Here is a 15,252-nt window from a genome sequence, read left to right as displayed (position 1 = left end):
ACAATACGATCTCCTCCCTCCACGCTCACTGAGCACTGTGGAGGACAATAGGGGCAATCCCTAGCCTCCAGTCCTGCTAAAGCTTCTCATTGCTGAAAGTGAAGGTGAGCCACTCGTACACTGGCTGCCCGTGACCAACAGTCAAGTAAAGTCCTGCTATTGCAATGAGGAGATGGTTTGCCAAGCAGAAGTTACCAGAGACAGCTTAAGCCAACCTCATCTCATGCTGCCTCCATGAGCCGAGTACCACATCTAATTCGGAGGTGATGTAAAAACATGTATTCTCTCAGGTCATTGAGGTAGACTTGAGTCAGCACAGGTTCCAGCAGGGGACTGAGCCAACCCAGAGCCAGGAGCAGTACCACGAGGCTAGGATGAACAGGACCTCCTCCACACCCCCCCAACACCTGGAGCTATCAGGAACAGCTCGACTGTCTTGTCGAAACCCATCCATAGTCTTTTACTAGCTTGCAGTCAAATTTTCAGTAGGGAAAAGAAGCCAACCAAAACTAACAACCAAACCACAGTAGCTGTACATGAATCGCAGCAGCAGCAGATTTTATCCTCAAGAAGTTTATGGCATACTTTTCAAAAAACATGAACTAATGAGCACACTTCAGCAAGTGTGCTCTTATAGAAACAGGAGCATGGAATATAACCTTCAGGGACAAAATGACCTAATAATTTCAGAGAAGAAAAAGAAAACTATCACAAAGATTTGTGACAAACAAATTGAAGTAGGAAACTGCATGTTATAAATTTGAAAGATACACTGAAACCTTACAAAGGGATGGCTGCAGAGGGAATGAGAGGTTTTTAAGAGTATGGCACTGCTTGCATATTATCTCGATTTAGGACCTTCAGCCCTGGAATATCTCCTCTCCTTATACACCTCTGCCCCATTTCTCAATTAAAGAGCTGAAAGGAAACTCTGCAAGGAATTACTTGACATCAGAAAGGAGAAAAAAAAAAAGACCTTGACACACGCGTCTAAGAAACACGTATATAGCTGTGTCCTGCTCTTGTACCAAGACCGACAGGTAGATACATCCCCAAACCCCTGGGCAATAAGTAATTAGTATCAAAGCCATTAGGGACCCAGTTTTTCCTCTAACATTTTGATTTTATACCACTGTAAACCCATCCACTTGCCAGAACAGCTTCCAATTTACATGGGTACAAATGAAATCAGAATCTGACTGCAGTACGAGACAGGTGTCAACATACCCCTGACTATATAAATCTGAAGGGAACAGAATTTTTAGAAGTATTTATCTGAAACCCAAGAAGCAAGAAAGGAAAAACACTCTGAAGTCAAGCACAGTGTACACTTTCAAAGACTGTCAGTCACAAAGCAGGATGAGGTTGCTAGGATCAGCACATTATTTTTGCTTTCCAGCATTTTCAGCAGGAGATGAATGCAATTGTGCTTAATGGGATTTCTCATTAAACATAGCCTAAGGAAAGCAGACATTTCAATCACGGAAAACAAATCAGCAGTTTATAAATACACTTATGCCTAAAATTAGATTTACTTTTTTTGGTTGAGGCTGACTAGAATATATCCACTTATTAGGAATCCAGCATAGGAAATGCTACCATAAGCAACTTTATCCATACCAGCAACCCATCACTCATTACATTCCCAATACTACACAGAAAGTGCAATCACAACAGCTAGTTCAAAATTGAAGATTCAGACAGTGTAAGACTTATGGAAAAGATAAACAAAAGAATATTTAAATGTTATAACTCTGAGATTTAATGCCCTGCTGTAGTGTTTTGAGCCCAGAAGCTTGTTCTGACAGGCGATAACAAGTCAGAGAAGTAGCATATAAGGCATTACGAAACTGAAGCTTTGTTGTCCAACCTATTTAAAGTGTGGAGACGGTAAACAAACTTGCACATATTTGTTTTGAAAAGAATACATGTAAAATGCAAATACATCATGAACTCAGGACACAAACTGAACTAAGGTGAAGGTGCTAGAGAGCGAAACAGATAAATGCTGCCCCTTGCCACCACATTCTGACATTGCTTCACAAACTTAATTGCGATTAAAAAAAAAAATCCTGTAACTACATTTAGAAGTAGCAGTAATTCTCTTTCACTCCAGCTTTGCATTTCATACTGTGATTATTGTCCTACAATCATCTATAAATGGCTTCCATTCTAATTTACTTTTTTCCCCCTTACAGAGGAGGGTAGATATATTTATCTTCTGAAGTGCTCAGCTGCATTCATGTAAAATGACCCCAAACTTACCCGAATCTAAGTGCCATGGGTCTGTAGCGGCCGACATTGGTGGGATTGTCAACGGAGATGCTCCGCAGTTGGATTCTACTAGCTCGCCTTGAATGTGGACGTGAGAAGAGGCGTTGGTAGGTCTCAGAGCTGCTTTGAGCGGAGCAATTTGGTTGAACTGTACTCTTGATAGGCAGCCAGTGAATCCTGGTGTGTTGTATTTATATATATCTTGATCAATCTTACCAATTTCTACGGGGTGGGAGGGGGAGAAAAGAGGAGGGGGGGGAAAAAAGATTAATCAAAATTCACTGCTTTGGAAAGCACAGCATTTATTTCCCCGAGCTGAATTCCAAAATCTCCCTTTCAGGGGTTTGAGCACATTTCAGACCCTGCCAGGTTTCTTTACATTTCATTTCAGATTGAAGCTGGAAACCTTCAAGCCTTGATGTGACTTCCTTTCTTCGCTATGTTATTAAAATGCAAGGTTAGGGAGGAGGAAGCAGCAGAGAACGGGAAACCAGAAAAATCTGTTCTCCAAGCAGAGGTGATGAAGGAGAAGTTATAGGGACAATCCTTGTCAGGATATCTTTTCCCACGTGAAATTATTGCCGCAAGAGCTACTTCTTCATTCGCCCTGGCTGGTCGCTTTCCAGACCCCTCTGGGTCAGTCAGGGCCCTGTAACAGTACATATGCATTTGCCATTAACAGTCCCTCCTCTCTGCAATTCCTTCCCTCTCTCCCTCCCCCTCCTATTTCCTCACTAAAAGACGAGGTCTGCCATGGAAAACAGCCTCCCTCCCTCCCTCCCGTTTCCTTCTACTGGGAATTCAGCAACGTGGTATGAATGCATTCGCCAGGAGACAGAAAAGTCTCCACACTTCTGTTACAGATTGAGGTGTGCATGTGTGTGTGTGCGCACACGTGTGTGTGTGTACTTCCTCACCTTCACATCAGAGACTGCAGCAGCATCCATGACCTCAGACCTTTCACAAGTTGTTGCTGCCAGTTGGTATGCAAGCTGGCGGTTAGAATTCATGACTAGAATATAGGGCTCCACCTTTGCTTTTTAAAGCACCCACTGTCCACCAAACCCAAGCAGCCCGCTTTCCTCCAGAAGACTAGTTAAAACAATCCCCAAAACAGTAGCCACAGAAGTACATTCAGCACGCCTCCTTACTAGGAAGGAACCTGCGGGTCATTCACAGCTGTTTTATTCCTACCAGGACATGCGATAGCATGAACACTCTTCCTAGCACACAACAACGCAGAAACAAAACTGGCATTCAGTACCAGCCTGCTGCACTGGAAAGGTGGTCAACGTTTTGGAGCATCACTGCAGTGTCAAATTGACTATTTACACTGCAGTGAGGAATTCAAGTTCAACTCCTCGATGATAGCACAGAGTAAATACAAATGAATCAGGGCAGCACTATGTTTGTGCTGTACCAAAGTGTATTACTCTGGAGCCACTGAGAGCTGTTATGTGCACTTCCATTCCAGCTCCAGTTTTCCTTTCACCAGGTTTCCATTCCTACATCAGCAGGGATAGGGGTTAAACACTGACCCTGGAAGTCAATGGAAAAAATCCTACTGAGTTGAGCAAAGCAAGACTCTATTCCAGGGACAGAAGGGGAAAAAAAAAGCAATCTCAAGTGGTTCAAAAGCAACCTCTTCAGAGATTGAGCAACGTTCACTGTTCAGAGGAAGAACTGAGGGTTTGAACTAAGGGCCTGAAAAACAGAATTTCCAATAAAAGTGGTGTCTATAAATCACATGATTATGACACAAGAAAGAAAAAGGAAAACAGAGCTGAGACAGAAAGTGTTCTCCTGAGGGAGGTGGGGGGAGAAAGTGGAAATGAGATTTATCATGAGAGCTGGGAGAAGTGCTGGCAGCCAAAACACATCTGGCTTTCAGTTTTACTATGCAAAAATTCAAATAAGAGCTACTAGAAAACGTATTACAAATGTCTGGATAAGTCTGTGTTCAGTCTAACCAACCTAGGAGCAATTCCTTATTACAGGCAAGGAGGTCTGGGCTCCTGATTGGGCTGCCTAAAAACTGCCATGTTACATACAACAGTCCTATTTCTAAGAGTAATAAGGGCTTTACATCAGATATATGTATGAGGAGTTTAAAGGCAGAGCATTTCAAATAAGTTTTGTATTTTGGGTTTACATAGTAAACATGAGTGCCTGTTGGGGGAAAGGAAGTAACATGGTGAAAACTGGACAGATCTTGAGCACATTTAAAACAATGTCTTGGTGGTCACACAATTAAACGATACCTTTTTGTCTTCGCAATCAAATCAGAACTATAAACATGCGATGTTTAAGTCCTGCATAGCATCAGGACACAAAGGGAAGATGCAAAATCTGAAAGTTATCTGCATGACATCCTTATGTGATCCACAGTACAAGAGTTGATTTGTTCTATCCTCCCCATTTTCCCTTCACCCTGCCCATTTGGCAACGCCCGCTTACTCTGCTAGTGCTCGTGCAGCCTTTATCAGTATTACAGCTACATTTCATAAGCTGTCGGTGAACAGTGACTGTCACCTGTGACAAAGTGAAAACATGCTCAGAACTTGCCAGAGACTATGTTAAATTCATTTAAAATCACTGTATTAGTCACATGGTCTTTCATTCAGCTGTCCTCCCCTAAAAAAAGGGGTCTGACCATTAGCATTATCTCCTTCAAAAATTTGATACTAAAGTATGAAAATTCATCCATACATGCCCATTTTCCATATTTAGTATACAGAAGCTGTACAAAAGTTAGATTGTGCATTTCAATGCTACTTGTAAACCATAACACTCAGGGATAGACAAGATTCATACCTGACTGCAACATTCACCGTCTCCTACTCAATAAAATATTAATGGTATATACAGCAAATGTATGCAATTTTGAGAAATCCTCATCATCTAACAGAATCAGAAAAATTTAATGACTGTAACCACTGTAATTAACAGTTTAGTGATAACCTTTTATCCATCTTTATATAGACTCAGTGGAACTTTACCTAGTAATGCTAATAACCTCCAACTTATAATCCTCAATGACAATTACAAAAATCCACGAATATGACTGTGCTACCTCAGCAGCTCTGGCACCATTCTTCTCTAACTCAATGAACAATAAGAGATTGATTTTAGCTCCTGTAAGCAATTAAGGAAAAAAGCCAATAAGGCACCTTCATAAAGACCTCCATTTTTGTTTAAAACATTCCACAAATGATAGTGATGCAAGTCACCTCATGTAAATTTATGATCAACCTTCACCGCATCAACACTAAAACAAGATGGACCAAGTGCCTGTTTCGTTCTGTAACTGTGAACAAGTTCCTTCCCTCGCGAGTCCCATGGGGCTCTGCACGCTGATACTCTCTGATGTTAGACCATTACACTTTGCCTCCCTGTGTCCTCGAGCCTGCTATGAACCCATCCTTGGGGACTGTAATGATTATATAATGAAATATGCCTTTGTTGCCATGACTAAAATTCAATTTTCTCCTTATAAGAAAGGGAGGAGAAAAGAGATGACAGTCACATTATTTAAAATAAAGGAAAATGTACAATGCAGCTGTCTTCCATTGTTTTAATTCTCAGCACATAAGCTAGTGCAAAGCCCTATAAATTAATATTACCAGTGTTATTGCTGCATCTGAAATGATCAGTTGAGATAGAACAATCTTTCTTTTGGCAGCCTACATACCCACAAGCATCTGTGTAGTGAAAGACTTCTAAAAATCCCACTCAAAGGCCAATTTTCACTTCTGGTTTTAACGGTTTACTCCATTGACCATATAACCTACCAACCTGAGGTGAACACTGTGAGTACAAACCAGAGGCCATTCACGTAAACCCATTTTAGCACAGACCAACTTTAATATACAAACACTTATTGCAGAATAACTATAACTGCCTACCCAGACTTATTAATATTTTAAAAATGGATATAACTAGTACATAGTACACTAAGAACGTCACAGATGTCACTGCATTTTTTGTGTGCTATAATCCACTAAAATAAGATTTAACATAAATTAGTTATTTATGCTTTGTTATTTCTTTAAAGGCAAAAAGATATTGGAATTTAATTCTCAGTTAACAGTTTTGATTTCAGGGCTTATTTTCCACAGCTGGGTCAGAAACATGCCACATATCGATGAAGAACATTATTTCTCAATTGAAAATTATGTCCTACTTGAGGAAGCTCTTTGCCTGAGTGAAAAGAGGCACAGAACATTTGTTTTTCCAGAGCATGCTAACAACATGAGGCACTGTTAATGAGCGTGCAACAGGTTGAAATTCATTATCCTAGGGATCCAGAAGAAAAAAACCAAAAAACACATTGTATAGTGGAAAAAAGTGGCTGGACCTAAGCAATGAACACAAAAGTAGTATACAAAAATACTGATCAGTGTAGTTCGGTTATCTGTTTCTTAAGCCTTTTTGCCCTTGTTATGATACCTGGAGATGCAGAATTGTGGCTTATGCCTAGGCACTATTGCAAGACAAACAAACAGTTTGGTTCAGATTATTATCAAAGTTGACCTCGTTAGTGCACACTTGACATGTACAAGCAAACACATGCCAAAATAGTAACTAATTGTTTCTGTTCGTTTCTTCTCTCCCCTCTCTACTTTCCATGTTTACCTGTGAAACATCTACAGGTAGATGAAAGGACCACAGCACCTCTGTGGACAAAAAGGTGGTTTTTCGCATGTTTTTAATAGCACTGCCGGAAAGGTCCAGCTTTGCTTAATTCTAGCATTTACATTTTATGTGTTTCTAGCATCACTGAGAAACACTAGAGAAAAATGGCAGCCTGATTTAACAGAAACAAATGACGTGTTTGGTTCTGCAGCCCTGAGCAGGTTTTTGACAGGCAAAACAGCAGCGCTCTCTACTTGTGTAAAATTCCCCATGTGAGGATCCTAGAAGGATACACACATACAAGGATCTGTAGCCAGCAAAAATAAGATCTGGGACAATGTTGTGCCACACCAGTATAATCATTCCACATGTAGAAAGATGGCCTTGGACTGTTACACACTAAATTCAGGAAGAGGGAAAGGAGAAAGTCAGCTGTCATGTAAGAGGGAAACACTCTCACTGCAGGAAATAACTCTTTCTAAATCTACAACTGTTTTTTTTAACTAAAAATATGTGCTGAGTATCTATTCTATATCTGTCCTTCCATTTTTCTTTCCTCACAGGACTCTGAAACACAGATCAATACAGAAAGTTATTATAAATTCTGAACCTTGCATAGTGTTCAATACATACAGAGGGAGGATCGAGCCATCTGTACAGCGTGAATTATGTTCCATTAGGAAGGAAATGCAACAGAACTTGAAGCACAGTTTGTGCATATGTACAACAGCTATGTAACAAATATCCTGTTCCAAATTTTCTTGGAGTTTTGTAGCGATGCCCTTCACAGTAGAAAGCAGGCATATTTAAGGATACCTCCTCTAGCATAGCAAGGTTCTCAGTAAATTTTATAGTCGTCTAGCTCTTCTTCCTTTTTTGAAGGTGAGAAAGCTCTGCCCAAACTAGCACACAGTAGGAAAGGGACAAGAAAAGCATTGTCTACTGGAGCGATTTTGGCTGTGATAGAGGATGCCTTTTAAACAGAAGTCCCAGCAGCATAATAAATTGAACTGAAAGAGCCTTGCTTAAATACTATTTCTTACACAATGAAAACAAGACAGCATTTGAGTTTTGCTTTCAAAAACAGTGAAAAATCCAGCTGTTCAGTTTTAATACAATGACCTATTTACATGTGCCCAGTTACACTGAGAAACATGAGAGCTTAACAGTTCTGGAAATACAGTAGCCATATCAATAGTATGAGATCTTTGTAGCCAGAAATATCATTCTGTGGCAAAACCAAACCACCAGGATGCTATCCTATTTCATTTAAGATAAAGTATCCACTCAGTGGGTAGAAAGAAGGTGATCCATTATAAATCTTTATAACCCTTCAGCCAGCTGTACTAAATTGAGCCTAAATCATCTCTCTACAACATTACAATAGACTGCACAGGTGAATTCATTGATTCAATTAAAGGAACCACTAATTGCTTTCAGGTCAGTCTTAGCAATAGATTATCTCTGCCAAATAAAGCGCCTTAGGTTCTCTTGTCCCACCTACTCAGAAAGGTATCTTGTTACATTTCCCCTGCTCAAAGATGAGCCCAACAGGCATCTTAAGCAGCTCCATGTTACTGTATCAGGCTCAGCATAATAGAAAGCAGCTTAAACGCCACTGAAAGGAAGCTATTGATTTCAAGATGTCCCAGTGCACCAAGACTACTAAGGCACTTTCTCTTACTTGCAGTATTTGATGCCGAGATGGAACGGTTCAACACAGCAGCCAACCTTGGCATGTGCAGAGACCTGAGGACCGGCAGGGTGCAAAAGGGGAGAGAATAAACGAGCTGGCTTTGATCACGTACACTAGGCGGTCATGGGACGAACCCATCTGGGGAGGCGAATACCCACAGGGCCAAAGCCACAGGGCTCAGAAGCTCATGTCGGGAGAAGCTATTTAAACACCCAGCTAGTGGGATAGCGCTAGGCAAAGGGAAAACTACGTCCTGACACCACACCTAGGTCTTCCAGCAAATGCCCTCGAGTATAAGGTTCAAATACCTGTGTACTTATACCTGTGATTTTTCTTCTGCCTTAAGACCAGTGCTTTCTATAAAATACATGCAAGCATTATATAATACTAAACTGTGCAAATAACTCGTGTGATATCAGACATTCTAAACGCCTACAACATGCAGCAGAGAAGCTAAAATACCAGAAGAGCATTTAATGAAGCTGTAGTTGTAAAACAGCAGGGATTTGTGGGCCTGTATAAGCCCTGAACTTAATTACTGTAAAGACCTGCCACAGTCCTCAAACTTCCCTTGGTTTTAATTTAAGTTTCTCATTAAAATTCAATCGGTGATACAAACTGAACATAAAACAACAGGAACTTATTGTGGCCATGAGTCAAAATGGAGCTAGCGCGTACTGCTCTCTGTGCATACGCACGGAGCAGGACAAGATATCCACTGGTAGGGTATTTGTTATGGGGTTGCTCTGTGAGCGGCGAAAGAGGGAGCGACCCCTGAGAACACAAGTCTGAGTCTCCCGGGACCAAAGCGCAAATGACTACTGACAGCTTTTGATATAAAAATTCAAATTCCACACAGCAGACGCGCTTTCGTCAGGCCACAGATCTGCAACAGCCAGATGGCATTTGGATGCCTCCCGACAGCCCTGAAAGCCCCTTTCCTTAGCTTTCCTTACAGTCACTGCTGGCTGCCAGGAAGGAGTGAAGGCAGCGAGGACCAGCAGCCTCCAGCCCCTCGTGGGGCCGGGACAGCCGTCACGTCAGCCCTCTTCTGGCACATGCTGTAGGAGACCACCCTCCTCATCCCGATCCGTCCCTCGCTCCTGCGTTCTCTTTTTTTTTTTTTAAAGACATACTTCAAATCCTTCTACACAAGTACTGACCCCTTCTCAGAATTGGGCCAGACTGTCCTTCTTACTCACTCACACTAATAATTTAATTGACAGTCGGGATCCCTTAGTCAGATCCCTTCCGATAGGGGAGCACCTGCGAACTTCTTGGCAGACTCGTCAGGATTCACCCGCGGTGCCACCCTACGTTCGCCGCTGCCCCTCGTTGGCTATCACGAGAGCAGGGCCAGCCTCGTTAGCTTTGCACAAACTATTTATAAACAGCGGGGACCCCAAGGCAATCTTTATTTCTTGTTCCAGTTAACAACAAAACCAAAACGTAAGCCACAACTAACCGCCTCGTGCGCAGACATTTTTCCAGAGAGGGAACGGCAATGAGGAGGGAGCCGCAAGGAGAGGGAAGCCCAGGTGACACCAGCAAGACAGAACAGAGGCTCGGGGCTAAAAGAAAACCACTAGATACTGCGGCACGATTCTCCTTCGGTCAGCATGGAAAAGGCTGAATTCATTCACAGTCACCCATAATAATACAACCTTCTCTGCTTAATCTTTTATGTCTGCAGTCAGAAAAAGGTCCTGTTTTCCATTTTCTCACTTAAGAATACATATATGTACATCAACTACGTATCTTTTGATGTTCTCTTAATACAGACTATGCACTGACTGGGTTTTGGTCACCCAATTTTATGGCAGCAGATGTGAAAACAAATACAAGGAAACCTGACCAGTGATAGCACAGTAAGACTCGGTTATTGTAACTTTAGGTTTTCCTTTATAAGGAGTTACAGCTTGTATGGAAGAAACCAAATTAAATGATATTAACATGGCAGCCCCAAGCAATCCTGCTGTGTGGCAACAGTATACAGTGCAGTGTGACACCATTTGCTGTACGACACTTCAGAAGCGGTCTCCAACGAGCAAGCACAAGAAAAGCTACTCACGAAGGCCATAACAGTTCAGCGCGAGTTCTGCTTGCACTAGCAACTTCATTGGTTTTGCCAAAAGAGACTATTTCCTTATGAAACATTCCTGTTACTTTCAGCACAAGCTGGAAACGATCAGAATAGGTGAAAAATACACAGCATTAAAGAATCAAAATAAGCCTGGAAGCTATACCACGGAGCAGCTCTGGAGCAGTTCCAAAAATGAGTGACTGGCAGAGGAAATATGACTCTAAGGTCACTGCATAATAGAGGGAGTAAATCACTGATCTGAAGTGCCCTGGTATCACAGTTCCATTACGACAGACATAATTAAGACTAGTGCCGAAGCACAGCTCCTCAGTCAAAGAGGCACTGTGAAGACTGCTACAGGTAGAAAATCTGACACAAGAATGGCTTCATATGGCTATTAATAAAGAGGTTTTGCAAACAGGCTGATTTTTTTTCACTCTGTTCTTCTGGACCAATGGCTTAGTTACTGGATGCTTATACATCCAGTTTTAACATTTTATACTGGATGCTCAGTTTTCAAGAATCTTCCATCTTAAAATTGCAGGTGAAGGCAACAACAGTTATTGTTTAGGAATTCACACTAATTTTTAATGAAAACAGTATTAACTGATGATGCAAAGTTTTTACCAGTTGAAAAAAAAAGTTGTCCAACAATAGAAATGAATATGACTCTTTCAAGGGAACAAATACTTTCTTCATATTTTGCTACTGTCTAGCTGTGCAACCTTGAGTCAATCACTTCAGGTATTCAAGTCAAACTCTTCCTCTCTCTGCTAGCAGGACATGGAGAATTCCCCCACCATCTAACTGGGATGGCAACGTGTTTCACTTTAAATGTTTTGTGATCTAAGTTAAAAAACAAAATAAAAACAAAAATGACAACCCTGGATGTGGGCATTGCTTTTAAATGATAAAAAAAATTTTTTAAGCTATCCTACAGACTTCTCATGACTTTGGAAAGGTCACTGAGTGAAGCACAGTTTGCATCTAACAGTTCCATTGATAACAAAACTCCCCCAAGGGTAACTGAACAACATAACTGAGCAAAAGAAGAAACTCCCAGATTTCAGAGACCCTTTAAATGCCCTTGAACGATGCCTAGCATGCAGGACTCCTCCTTCAGAAAGGCAGCATCCATTTCATCAACTGAAAGTCCCGATTTTGGCACAAGTCTATAAATACTTCCAATCAAGCCAAGCCTCTGGAAAGTCCAGCTGAGGCAGAAACCCCGCTGGAGGTAAAACGGTCAGCTCTGCAAAGGTGGGACCGAAAACTACAAGGGCTTGGGTGGGGGAAGAGACACATCTGTCTTTTATCCTCTACAACCGTGAATGGCAATACAATCTTTTCATAAATTTGTGTAGCATTTTAATTGTCTTCTGAAGGACTAATCATTCTCCTCTGTCAGAGGCAAAGAAAAAAACCTCAATTTGTTGTTTAAAGTAGGAATCCCAGATGTATTGAGAGCTAAAAAGAAGTGACATCCACCTAGATGGCCTGAATTGACAGAATGGGGCACTAACATCACATACCCCTTACCTCGAGCACAAACCCTCATGAGGGCTAATGGAAATGTTTTGACCAACAAATGAAGTGCTCAGTATGATTTACCCCAGCTTGCAGAAACCTGTAGTTTCCAAGGTTAAAAAATGCATAAGTAGTATCTGACAGTTAGCCTCAAGAACAATGATTTTTTTCCACCCCATCCTGTATCCTCTTCACTTAATATAAGAGCAAGTTAGAGGGCAGTAGAAAGAAAGCATCACCCACAACAAAGAATTAAACATTTCATCTACTTTCTCTCTGCAGGTAGCTCTCTAAATGGAGAGAGAGGAAGCAGACAATGGAGCAGGAAAAGGAATTATGTAGTTGACATTTTTTTAAACCTAAATGACTGACAATAACTGAATCTTTTCTATCTTCACAGATATCGCTGTCAAAAAATAAATGTTGTTATCACAGACATAAGATCCTGAGAGTGATAATATATTTCAGCAGAATTTATAAGCCCAATGTAAAATAAGCTCAGGATAAATAATCTACACAAGTTTTCATAAGCCTTAGAGCAGAATGTGAGAAATAACACATAGGGAGAGCGTTACTGCGCAAAAGAAATATGCAGTCTCATTCATACGGTTTGTCTAAATATGCTTTTATGCTTTGTGGAGACTGGCTGTAATGTAACCCAGCAAATGCTTTTCAGGCCAGGAAAGAAAGAATCAAACAAGACTCTTGTAATGTGCCTTGGCCAAATTCCAATATATTTGGTTATACTGTGCATTCATTAAAATTACAATAAAATAATATAATTTTAGTCCAATTACCACTGTGGGTTTTAATCAGTGCTCTTCTATGACTAATTGCAAATGCCCTCCTACCATAGTGTAGGTTCTATACCACTAGTCTCTAATATCTTAACAAAATTGTAGTCTCATGGAAAAGTGCGTAGGCTGAAATTACCTTTCTTGCCTCCCTCCTCCCTTTCTTATTGTTTCACTTGGAAATAGGGGCAAAGTTAGAATAACCATTTGAAGCAAATATTTGATACAAATCTGAAACTGAAAATTTTTTCAATAAGTTTTTTACTTATATACAACATATGTCTTGTATTATTCTTCTACATTATTATAAAAAAAATCTTTAAGAAATGTGTGAAAACTGTTTGCTAAGACACCACTTTTAGGGATGTTAGTATCATCAAAATAAAATTTTCATCAGTCCCACACAATTCTTCTTATTTTTTTAATTTAAAAAAAGTCTATGGCTCTTAAACTAAAATGTCTGATTTCAATTCAGTGTAGGATACAAACAGAAGTTCTTTGGGAACTGACATTTTTCAGGATAACCACACTGGTAACATGCATACACCAATCTTCCTAAATAGTAGCAATTTAATTCAGTCATCAAAAGCCTGAAGTGGCAAGAGAATGAAAAGCAAAATCCCAGCAAGGATGAGAATACTATGACTTGGCTGATCCAAGAAAGACTCAAGGCTTTTGTTTTTGCATATATGCATATGTGAAATGTTCCTTCGTATTTCCTCTGTTGGAGCACACTTATGTACGATATATTCACTTTTGAAAACTACTGCTATTATGCTGTTTGGCGCACAATGTCAAATTCTCATAAAAACGTTACCGGCCACATTAGAGAACACCAATGAATTACCAAGACTTCCTGAGATGAAGGCTGCATCCACAACATCCCACGGCAGCAAGTTCCACTGCTGAATTATCAGCTCTGTGACAAACTTCTACCTTCAGCTAATTTTAAGCCTGTTGCCTGGTAAGTTAAATTGGGTGTCCCAGCTTCTTATACCGTAGGAAGCAGTGTAAACTGTTACCTTTGTTGACATTTTCTATACCACAAATTGGGCAGACCTACTAACTCTTCCAAAAGGGTCAGGAGAGCTCTCCAACTCTAGTTTAAAAGAGGACTTTGTACGCTTCCGTTACCATGGCAAAGCCCTGCAGAAAAGCCCATCTAGCTCAAGCCAGCAGAAACCACGGTTCCATAATGAGAAGTAGAGCATTACATCACGATCTGGAAACCAACAACTCTTAGTTCAACAAATAAACCGAGGATGAAAGAAAATAGGTGTGGCTTGCACTGTCAGGGCAAAAAAACTCCAAAAGCCAGCCAACAAATGTCCCTCTATGAGAGGCACAGAAAGGAAGCACACTTTCTTTACCAGTCCTGTCAGGGACCTTCATTCTCAAGTTTAATGTGTATCACTTCACTAGACCTTCATTGCTTCTGAGATCAGATATACACTATTACATGCCAGGCATCCTCAGTCTGCACATTTTTGCAGTTCCTGGGATTTGCTCTTCTGCAGCCTTGCTCAGAAAGTAATTTATAAGAGGGGGCTTAGACATTTTGACAAAAGGACACACAGCCGGGTGCATGTAGGGAAGTCAGAAAAACAGGACCAGACAACACGCAAGCACTGACTCACAGTGACTACCTTTGTACCTTAAGTAGATGGTGTGAACTAGCCTAAAGCCTTTCCATCTGTCCTAAAGACAAATGCACACAGCCAACACATTTTATAATTATTACATCCAAACATGTAAAAATATTCAGAAGTACTGCCTGAGCACACAGTGCTATTTACAGTATAATGGCTTATAATGGCTTTGTTAACAAGCTGTAGCAAGTGCCCCCACCCAAGTACTGAAGCTGAGCTTAAGGTGTTTCTAATCATAAACCTAATGGGGTTGTTCTGAGGGAAAAAGGAAACCTTTGATTAGAATGCAATATATATACACATATGTATATAAAATATTAGAAATATAGTATCTCATGCCATCTGTAGTATAAAGATAATATTAAAACAGCACATCAAGTTAGCTCAAGAGGCTCTACTGACACAAAACACTGTAATTTGCTTTTTGCCTTAAATCTTGCATTAGATAAGGCTTCAAACATTCAATTTCACATCAACCGCATCAGAGAACAGCCGTGCCTAGCAAGGCTGCTCCTTAACTCGCTTCCTGCACGAGCAGCGGGCACAAACGCCAACAAAAACTTACAGGTGGGTCGAAAGCACCGGCATCAGAGG

General features: G+C 40.8%; 1 protein-coding gene across 2 annotated transcripts in view; it reads right to left on the bottom strand.

Moving 5' to 3' along the window:
• The window catches only part of CNTNAP2 (contactin associated protein 2), a 1,135,762-nt gene that overhangs the window by 26,885 nt on the left and 1,093,625 nt on the right, over positions 1-15,252 (bottom strand). For both annotated transcript variants that reach the window (XM_068936036.1, XM_068936037.1), the window contains one exon: positions 2,266-2,496. In XM_068936036.1, the coding sequence (XP_068792137.1) occupies positions 2,266-2,496 (231 nt within the window). The remainder of the gene's footprint in view (positions 1-2,265; positions 2,497-15,252) is intronic.

The sequence above is a fragment of the Struthio camelus genome, chromosome 2, assembly GCF_040807025.1.
Source record: "Struthio camelus isolate bStrCam1 chromosome 2, bStrCam1.hap1, whole genome shotgun sequence".
Classification (NCBI taxonomy): Eukaryota; Metazoa; Chordata; class Aves; order Struthioniformes; family Struthionidae; genus Struthio; species Struthio camelus.
This window is presented reverse-complemented; position numbering and strand designations above follow the sequence as displayed.